Source organism: Arabidopsis lyrata (assembly GCF_000004255.2).
Source record: "Arabidopsis lyrata subsp. lyrata unplaced genomic scaffold ARALYscaffold_166, whole genome shotgun sequence".
Lineage (NCBI taxonomy): Eukaryota > Viridiplantae > Streptophyta > Magnoliopsida > Brassicales > Brassicaceae > Arabidopsis > Arabidopsis lyrata.
This window is the reverse complement of record NW_003302436.1, coordinates 1-10,652: the sequence shown is the minus strand read 5'-3', so window position 1 is coordinate 10,652 and position 10,652 is coordinate 1. Positions and strand designations below refer to the sequence as shown.

Genomic DNA, 10,652 nt, shown 5'->3' with positions numbered 1-10,652 from the left:
CGAAGGATGCACAATCAATAGGATAAGAAGAAAAGGATTAACATTCAGCGGGAGACCGTTGCATTGGCCTTGAAGGTAAACAATTTCTACGATCATCAAACTCTTGAAGCCTCAGACAAGCCGGTGGCTCACCGGAGAAGAAGTTATACGAGTAAGTGAAGTTCTCGAGGCTTGGTAATCGGCAGATACTCTCCGGAATGTAGCCGGAAAATTTGTTATGCGCGATGTTTAACTGCTCCAAACTCTTCATATCACCTATAGTCTCCGGTAACGAACCCACCAAGTTGTTGTAACTCACGTCAAAAACCGTCAACTGGTTTAATATACCGATTTCCCGGTTTAAACAACCGGTTATCTGTGAGTTGGAGATAATGAGTTCGTGCAATGTTTTCCCCATTTTGTAGAAACTCGGAGGTACACAAGATCCTTGGAGATCGATGTTGGCCAAGACAAGAACCGAAACCGGAGAGTTTCCAATGTTTTTCGGTAACCTAAACTGGAACTTGTTGTCGTTAATGAAGAGAGCGTCAAGGTTTAGGTCAAAGAGTTGGTCAGGAACATCTCCTTGGAACTCATTGAACCTAATGTCGAGAAACTTCAAGGAAGGCAAAGAGAAGATTACTGAAGGAAACTCGCCGGAGAGTTTATTGTTGCTGACGTCAAGCTCATGGAGAAGCTCGAGACATTTTAGAGTTTTGGGAAGTTGACCTTGAAAACGGTTGGAGTTGATATGGAACAAGGCAAGATCGGTTAAGAGACCGAGCTCTATAGGGAGATACCCGGCGATATTGGCATGGTTTAAGTCTATACCAGCGACGGTTAAGACATAAGGGTTATCTAAAGCCGGTGCACAATACACGCCTGTGTAGTTACAAACATGAGGACCACACCAGTTAGAAGTGAAGCCGTTTGGGTCAGAAGTTATGGTGAACTTCCAAGCTTGAAGAGCTGCATAAGCTTTTAAGAGCCTAGGGTTTGCGATAGGAGGAAGAAAAGGAGCATGTGCATAGCACGGGTTTATGGGAGGAGTATCATAGGTGAAAGCTTGAGGAAGAAGGAAGAGGAAGATGAGACCAAAGGCCATGAACCGCCATTGGAAAAAGAAGGTTTCTTCTCTCATGAGTGATGACTGATGAGAGAATTTTGTGTTTTGGAAATGGGAGTATTATGTTGCATATGTATAGACAATGGGTGTAACCACTTCCTTTGAAAAGTTATATTTTGATGTTGGAAAATAATTGTAGATGTGAATGGTTACCATTAAAGAGTCAGTCTTTGTTTATAGTGTGTTCGGTGCACAAAAAAAAAAAAAAAAAAAAAAAGTTTATAGTGTGTTCATGTTTATTAATATTTTATAAAGATGATTAATTCAAATGTGATATGATTGATAAGTTTTTGATATATTGGGTGACAGGGGAGCATTGATTTGACTTTCGTTGGTTTGGTAGAGAAGGTCAGAATTAGCAAAGAATGTTCTTTGTACCATAATAATAATTATGCATCTACAGTTTTCTAATTTCTGTGTATCCACTTTGGCTAAAATATAAACACTTCTAATAACATATCCAAACTAAAATCTCAACAAAAATATTTCAAGCCAAAAAAGTTGCTTTTGAAAAAATTATGTAAGCCAAAAAGCATTGTAACTCCTGAATAAATCATTAATGACAATATTGGGATATGAACTCTCGAGCTACATGTGTTAGAGCACGTTTATCAATAAACCCCATTGAGTATCATTAGAATTTTTTTAGTATTAATTTAATTAGTTGTTTAATCTATGATACTTAAAAAGATTTTTGTTAAATTTGTATGTTTAATGGTGAAACTTAATGGGTATCACTAAAATAAATAAAAAAATTTATAATTTATTTTTAGAAATTAAAATAAAAAAAATCATTGTTCTCAATGGCTTGTCCTACTTTGCTTAACTTGTAAACAAGAATCCTATACTTAAATCATACTACTTTTACTTTCATTCTAGTCAATAAGAATCCTAGACTTCAAGAAACATAATAAGAAAACGTAGTTACATTCAACTGCAACTACACTTCTATTGACTTTCAATTTCTTACATCAATGTTCCCATTAAAACTTCAAACTTAAAAGTGCTCACAAGTCTAAAATGTGAAGACAGAAAGAACCATTGATAAGTCGCTGCAGATACAAGTTGTTACCTTTTCACTCTGATCATTTTATATTTTTGGTGTAAAAGCAAAAGTCATTAAGCTTTTGATGTCCCACTTTCCTCCTCAAGTATTTTTCCATCCTTTGGAACCAAGCATGGAATCCCATCTTTGATCTAGCGTGTTAAGAGAAGCAAAATCAAGTCTTTTAACACTAAATCGTGAACATATAGTGAAAGCTAATAGAAGAGGAAGAATATGATTAAGAAGCAAAACCAAGTCTTAAACACTGAATCGTGATCATGAAGTAAAAACTAAAAAGAACAAGAGGAATATGAGTAAGAAGACAACGGCCCAAATCAACCAAGTGCAATTCCAAATCAACCAAGTGCAATTCCAATCAAATAAACTTCAATTGAATCGACATTGTGAAGCAGAGCAAGAACTCAGATACATAAAATTCCAAGTTAACTCAGAACAACGGTTCAATCATATCTAAATTCTCTAACTGAGCATCTGTTAATCCAGTTAGTATCTACACCAAAACATCAACCCCTTAACTTCAGGTTTTGTGATCCACATGTTGAATCAACCAAATCAAGAAACAATGTTTACAGCTTCAGAAATTAAAATGACTAAAACAAGAAAACCCCAATTTTTTTATTCAAACCCCTAATTTTTCTTGTAAAAGAAGGAGATGGAATCAAAACCTTGCCGTTGATTACTCCATTCTCAGAAGGAGAAATACATGGATGCAAACGTCCTTTGAGTCTAACAAGTGACTGCAAAAAACCCAGAAATCAGATTTTATCAATCTTGAAAAAATCTAAGCAGAAGAAAGATAAAATCGGAGAAGTGAAGAGAGACGACTAACTAGCCGTGGAGTTGAGCGGAGACGATGACCGGAGAACATTCAAGAATCAAACTTACGACGGCTGGTTCTTGGAAACTGCCGTAGACGAAGACGTTGTGCGACGGAGATTGATCAGAGCTAGTCATCCTTCCCGATTAATTTTGTTTCCTCCACTCAGAAGGTGACATCTGTGAAACTGAACCGATCCAGAAAACTCAATAGACTGATACGATCCAACCCATTTTCTGTCCAAATTTATTTATTTTTTTCATTTTTTTAATGAGGTAAAACCCACCCAAACTCACCAATAAACATGCTCTTAGTAGCACAGTTGAAAAAGTACACGAATATGACTTCTAAAATTAACAAATAGTCTTTTAGTTATTTATTTAATAAGTATGTCGTAGACAATGACCTCGTTTCTTCGACACAAGTTTTGACTCCGTTAACATGATCCAGCACATAACCATGTAGTAATATATAAATTCATAGTTTCATAGGGGGCATTTATAAATCATCGGATGGTTGTTACTTGTTAATTAATTACCACCAGAAACACGGTTTTAGTAAACTTTTAGACCATTATTGTCTAATTATAATATCAATTTTCCTAAAAAGCATGAAAACATATTTGAACACAAACCAAATGTTGAAAACTGTGGATTGAGACAGAATACAAAATCTCCCCCAGTCCCCCTTGATCTTTGCTTTAATTTAGACAACTTGTTGGTCTTTAAGACTAGTGTTTGTTTTTGTTTACTATTTGTGATCTATGTTAATAACCCAATATCATTCAAGTAAAGTTCTTAACAATTTAATTTTAAGCTCAATCACCTGATTAATAATCACCTGAGGATTGTAATAATTTTAGCTTGCATGTACTGAAATTATTTTGAGGGTTGGCGTGTAGTTAATATCGAAGCTTTTGACTTCCGTATATACGTATGTTTATACGTATGTACACGTATACGCAACTATTATTTATATTTTAGTTACTAAGCCACTTGAGATTTTTTTTTTCGTTGATCTTAAGATTTCTTCAAAATCAAGTTCGATGGCTAAGCTAGGTCAAACGTATATCACAATCTGCGATTAACTACCAAAGATTCATACTGACATCACATTCATCCATAATGCAATGTATATTGATATGTATAATCTCCACTTGGTTGTGGAAAAAAAGTGAGTTACTTAACTTATAACTTTTGTACACTTTATTAATTTAAGTGGTACTAACCTAATCCTAAGAAAAAGTTGTAACGTTTTCTGCGATAGAATTCTTCTTTGTGTCTTGGTCAGTCCACGAAATATGCATAATAGATCATTTTAAAAATAATTGTTTCAGTAACCTATGTAAAACGAATCATGCGTTAACCAACGTGGGTTGGGCTAGTGGTACTTGAGGGGTAATCCCAATATAGTGCCCGTAGTTCGATTCCCGTTGGTTACCGAGGTTTTCATCTGGCCCCCTCGGTCCTCCAGGAAACACACTAAGCGTTGGGCTCGGACGGTCCGAAAAGGGAACCGGCCTCAAACCTTGGTGCTAGTCGGGCTTCGGCTCGGATACCTGGATTATAAAAAAAAAAAAAAAAATCATGCGCTAACATGTTTTATAGCATAACAATTAACTTGTTTATAGCATAACAGATTACAACGATTAAATTGTGTTTGTATCGTAGTTGCTGTCAACTATATATTTTTAACTGTAAAAAATGCCAAACTTAATTTACCTCACCAAATTAATCGCCGAAACTAGTCACAGAGATATGTTGCCAAACTAGTAACTCTAAAACAAACAAGATTTGATCATCAACTGACTGTAAAACGAAACGCCACGTTGATTGATGTAATTAGCGACCTTGAAACGAACATGAACATCACTATTTTAGAAATGAAATAACAAAGACTTTTCATGGTTTTGCTCCAGCAAAATGATCCAAAAAAATACGGTGACTAATACATAAATGAAACAACAAAATAGATACTGCTCACAAACGTTTTTTCCTTATGGGGTTTTTATTACATTGAATGTTTCAGGCCTGAGTGCCATATATCTTTTAATGTAATAAAACCCATATGAAACATTTATGTTGGGCCAGGACTGTGTCATATATCTTTGAGGCCTGAGTGCCATATAAACGTGATCACAATTCGCTTATAAACGTGATCACAATTCGCTACGTTACACAAACTAAATAATGACGTGAATAGTACCCGGCTTACTTCTAGTAGTTGTCACGGCTTCTACGAAAAAATTACAATTCACGAATATCTCAACAGAAAAATAAAATTAATTGTAAGTTTCCTTTGAAAAGAGCATATCGTTATGTTAATATAATCACAATGTAATTCGTAACAAAATCTAGTATAGTTTCTAAAGTTGATATAAAACGTGAAATTAATACGAAAGGGTGAGAGAACATTGAGAATTCTACTCTCTTTATCAAAAAAAAAAAAGAAAAGAAAATAATTCTACTCTTTCTTTAACCAAATGAGACAAATTCTGCTGAGGTTATCCCTTTTGTCCACTACCCTACACCTCCACTCTCTGCGACCTCGTGTCATCTCGTACCTTTTTCTGTAGCTAGCTCTTCGGTCCGGTCCAGTCCAGACCAACCATCAGGTTCAGAAACAGAACTGTGGGTCCGTCCATGCCGTTGATGCAAGCCATGTGAGATTGGATCATGTTATTTTCTGCACCACAAAAACCAATTTGTTAGTAATTCAGGTTAATGAGTTGTTATTTGTTATAGCTTATGCATGCTTAATCTCAAGTATGTATTATATATCTCTAGAAAAACTTCAACAATTGTAAATAAACAAAAACATTATGATGTCTTGCTATGAGTTTTCAAGGGTCTATCAAAGAAGAGGGAACGGTGACATTGTCCAAGGGATGCATCATCTTTAAGTTCAAATTATGTTATATATGTGACAAGTTTCTGTTATTTCTAAAATATGTGAAAGATCTTCTTTCCCCATATGTTGTGGAATGCACTACTACTCTGGGGTTCCTTTTTCAAGCGATGATAATCTCAATATCCTAACTTTTAAAAAACAAAATGTTTGTGGCTTTGGGACAAGTAGCAGCAACTAAAATTTGGCTTTAACTCGCACCATTGTTTTGTTGTCAAAGAAACCGATTTGAATTGAATCTTCTAGAAAAGTTAGAAGGCTTATTTTACCAAAAATAAAAAAAAAAGAAGTTAGAAGGTTTAACAGTATCAATTTTTTTCACAGGCACAATTTTTTATTTATACTTTCTCTTATTGTATTCCTTGTTTATCACATAGTAACGTCTTATTTCTTTTTATTTTAATCATTTTTTTGTCAAACTATAACACCAATTCATTTATTTTTATTTTTATATTATTTTTCTTTATTATATTATTTATTTATCAGACTGTAACGCCTCATTTCTTTTTATTGTATTAATCGTTTATCAAACTATAACGTCAATCCTTTATCAAAAAAAAAAAAAAAAACTATAACGTCAATTAATTTGCATATTCCCGTCGTCCACTAGATTATGATCCATAAATTTGATTTTATGTTGACAAAGAAAGATAAAAATTAATCAAATTAAAACATAATTTACCTTATTAAATTATAAACGCCTGAACTTGCTTATCAAATAAAACCACATATAAAGCGTAGAACCAAATCATGGTCGTAAGTCTTAAACAAACAAATATCCCAACTTATTTTAATGTTAACAAGGATCAATGGAAATGATGCAAGTTGGGCACACCTTTCTCCTGCCAATATTTCAATAATGATGGATGAGTCGCCACATTTTGCAGGTCACTCATGAGGTCCCTTATCATTTATGTCTTCTTTCCATTTATCACTCTTTTAAGATAGAAGTCAGAGTCTCCTTAAATTCTTATTTCTATTCATTTTGTTTATAAAATTGTTTGTGTAAAATGTAAAGTATCAGAATTACCGTAATTAATTACTGTAGTAGGACTATGTTATATAATTGGTTTTCACTTTGTAATTTTGATGACACGAAAACAATTTTCTTAAACTAGGTTTCAACTTTCAAGTCATGCGCACAAATAACTTATACATAAAAGTTAAACATATTCCCTCTGTGTTTTTTATATGACGTTTTTGGATTTTTTATTTGTCTTTCTTAAGGTTTCTTTGCAAAGTTAAATTTATTTTAAGAGTTTTGATTATTATTGATTAAATTATCAAAAGTGAAAGTTTTTTATATAACTTTTTTAATATATTCGTGCTTTCAGGTAAAACATTATCTAAAATTTGAGATAAGGGTGTATTAAAGTAAAAGAAAATTTACAGCTAAGTAAATTAAATTAATTTACAAGAAAATTAACAACTAAAAATATTTAATTAACTGTTCAACCCTAGCTTATTTATTACCTTTAAATATCAAAAATTTCTTTTTAACAGAGAAAGTAATAAAGCAAAGCATTGAAGCAGAGAAGAGGAAAAAAAGCACTGTCTTTGATACATTACTCTCTCTCTCTCTCTCGTTGTCACATATCAGACAACTCTATAAATCGCAGCCATTCACATCCATCTTTCAAGATTCTCTCTCTCTGTGTAAAAATGGAAAAACCAGTGCTTCCACCATGGCGTTCCGACCCAATTTTCCGGCCACCGGAGACACCATTAGAGCCGATGGAGTTTCTCTCTCGCTCTTGGAGTGTTTCAGCTCACGAAGTCTCCAAAGCTCTCACTCCTTCTCAGCAAATCCTCTCTAAGAATACAATCGAAAGCACCACCGTCATTCTCGAAGAAGAACAACCCATCACCGCCGGCGAGACTGAAACGGAGGAGAACAGTTTCGTCTCCGGAAACACTTTCTCCTTCGCTTGCTCCGAAACTTCTCAGATGGTCATGGATCGTATCTTATCTCAGTCTGTGAGTTGTTTTATATAACGCTTCTTAAAAAAAACAGAGCATTTTCAGACAAAAAGACAATTTTTTTCTGTTCTGTTTTGTCTCCATTCTCTTAATTTCGTCAATTTGATCTTATTCGATTCAATTCCATTGAAATTTGCAAATGGGTCATCACAATTTCATGAGTTAAGCACGATTTTGGTCTAAAGATCACGTTTTTTTTTCTTTCGCAATTCTCATGAATCATAAAATTTTCAGTGGGTTCAACCAAAGTAGAATTTTTCATGCGCAATGATTTGTAATTATATATATATATATATCTTCCTTAATAAAATCGATATGATTTTCATGGGCCCTATAACATAATCACAAAATAAAAAGTTTGGATTTTTCTTCAAGTCAAAAAGCTAACAATTCCACTGTTCTTTCTTTGTCTTCTTCTTAATTCTTATGATTTTGTTATTGCAGCAAGAAGTGTCGCCACGAACATCTGGTCGGCTTTCTCATAGCAGCGGTCCTCTCAATGGTTCTTTAACCGACAGTCCTCCGATTTCACCGCATGAAGTCGACGACATTAAGGTTTGGTTCTTTAATCTCTACCGGCTAATGACTTGAGATATAAGATAATCCATGTTTAATTAGTTTAGTAATTTTTCGTTTTTGGTTTCTTCGATGAAGATTCGTGGATTTTTATTTTATTATTGAAGTATTTTAATATAAAAGCAATCTTCTTTACTCGATTTGGTTTCTTGTTAGAGTGTTACCTTAATTAGATTTTTGCTTCATTTGTTTTGGTGTTACAGAATCTGATTTTGTTGTGATTTTTTTGCTTTAATTGTCTATGCAGCAATTTTGTCGATCAAACAATAACTTCAACTCTCAATTCCGTTCAACGGGAACAACTCCGGGACCTATAACGGCAACAACTACACAGTCCAAGCCGGTTGGACGGTGGTTGAAAGACCGGAGGGAGAAAAAGAAGGAAGAGACTAGGGCACACAATGCTCAGATACATGCTGCTGTATCCGTTGCTGGTGTGGCAGCTGCGGTGGCTGCTATCGCGGCTGCAACCGCTGCTTCGTCGAGCTCTGGGAAAGATGAGAATATGGCTAAAACGGATATGGCTGTGGCTTCTGCTGCAACACTTGTGGCTGCTCAATGTGTGGAGGCTGCTGAAGTTATGGGAGCTGAGAGGGATCATTTAGCTTCTGTTGTTAGTTCTGCTGTTAATGTTCGATCCGCCGGAGATATCATGACATTAACTGCTGGAGCAGCTACAGGTTCTTTTCTAATTTTTAATCTGTTCTCAGTTCATTGACATTTTGGTGAGTCTGAATTTGATTTGAAACTTCAAAACTGATCAAGGATCTGGCACTTTTGCTAAGGTTACGAATTTGACGAACATTTTCGCGCAGTGTTTTAGAAATTGATATATGTTTCTAGTGAAAACATGTTTTAGATTGAGTGCCTTTTTTTTTGTTTTGGTTCTGGTGCAGCGTTAAGAGGAGTGGCTACATTGAAGGCGAGGGCGATGAAGGAGGTGTGGAACATTGCATCAGTTATTCCAATGGATAAAGGAATCAATCCCGGAGGTTGCAGCAATGTTAATGGTAACGGTAATGGTAGCAATGTCAGCTCAAGCAGCAGTCACAGTGGCGAATTTCTAGTTGAGGATAATTTCTTGGGACATTGCAACAGAGAATGGCTTGCTCGAGGTGGCCAGCTTCTTAAACGTACCCGCAAAGGTAAAAACGCTAATCTATTAACAGTGTTTCTTGGATCATTTTTCTTAACTAATGTTATGGTTTTGGCAGGTGATCTTCATTGGAAAATAGTTTCTGTTTACATAAATAGGCTAAATCAAGTAAGATTCCTTCTTATCGTGTGTTCCGACTCCCGAGTTTCTTTGGTCTCTTTCTTGAGCAATGGTATCATTGATCTGATGAACTTTGAAGCGAGGAAAGAAAGATTAAAGTGAGATACATTATTAGCGAATCAGTGGAAACTTTTTTAAGTCACCCACATGAGTGTGATCTTGTTAAAAGAATACAAAAAAAAAAATACATGAAAAAGAGATTTCAGAGACCAAGAAAAGAAGAGAAAGCAATTTTGTGAATGATGTATATCTTGTAATCTGCTTTAGTCTCTGTTTAAACCATTTCTTGGCATCACTCTTATGATTTTGATTTGGTTATTGAACATGAAGGTTATATTGAAGATGAAGAGCAGGCATGTAGGAGGGACCTTCACAAAGAAGAACAAAAGTAAGAGAAGTTTTTACCCTTATTATGCATACAACTATCAAGATTCTAATCAGTTCAAAGACAAAGAATTTGTTTGATTTTCTCATAGTACTAATGTGACATAACTAAAGGTGAAAGCTTTAGGTTTGTCACTATCTACTGATACTATCAATAATATGAGAATTCAAAACTTTGATGTGGGTCTACTTTGAATTTGGGGATTTGAGAAGAAAAGAAAAAAGAAAAGCAAAAGGGTTTTGGGACTAAAGTGATCAGAGGATGAAAACAAAAGGAGACGCCATCTTTAACTTTTTTTTAAGTGTATTCTTTTGAATGTGAATATCAAGACTCTTGCACATTCTCCCTTTATATTTTATTTTCCTAATCTTTTTTTCTTATTCTAAATTACTTCAGATCTTGTGATTGATGTGATCAAAAACATTCCGGCTTGGCCAGGCCGCCATTTGCTGGAAGGAGGAGAGGATTTGAGATACTTTGGGTTAAGACGGTTCCGCGAGGGATTGTAGCATCTGAGTGCAAGAGTGAGAGAGAGTATGA

The 10,652-nt window shown here is 34.8% G+C and overlaps 2 protein-coding genes and 1 long non-coding RNA gene across 3 annotated transcripts; 1 reads left to right on the top strand and 2 right to left on the bottom strand.

The window, feature by feature from the left end:
* Nucleotides 1-6: 6 nt before the first annotated feature.
* LOC9298857 (leucine-rich repeat extensin-like protein 6) lies at nt 7-1,192 on the bottom strand. The gene has a single exon (XM_002862734.2). The coding sequence runs from the start codon at nt 1,118-1,120 to the stop codon at nt 38-40; it is 1,083 nt and encodes a 360-aa protein (XP_002862780.1). The 5' UTR covers nt 1,121-1,192; the 3' UTR covers nt 7-37.
* An 842-nt stretch (nt 1,193-2,034) lies between these two features.
* LOC9298856 lies at nt 2,035-2,900 on the bottom strand. Its single transcript, XR_002330285.1, has 2 exons — nt 2,837-2,900; nt 2,035-2,302 (listed from the first exon to the last, which is right to left on the bottom strand). It is a non-coding gene; the product is annotated as an uncharacterized LOC9298856 (long non-coding RNA).
* A 4,434-nt stretch (nt 2,901-7,334) lies between these two features.
* Nucleotides 7,335-10,652, top strand: LOC9298858 (VAN3-binding protein). Its single transcript, XM_021017037.1, has 7 exons — nt 7,335-7,872; nt 8,320-8,430; nt 8,699-9,131; nt 9,348-9,596; nt 9,666-9,715; nt 10,058-10,115; nt 10,509-10,652. Exons 1-7 carry the CDS (start codon nt 7,558-7,560, stop codon nt 10,619-10,621), a joined length of 1,329 nt encoding a protein of 442 aa, XP_020872696.1. The 5' UTR covers nt 7,335-7,557; the 3' UTR covers nt 10,622-10,652.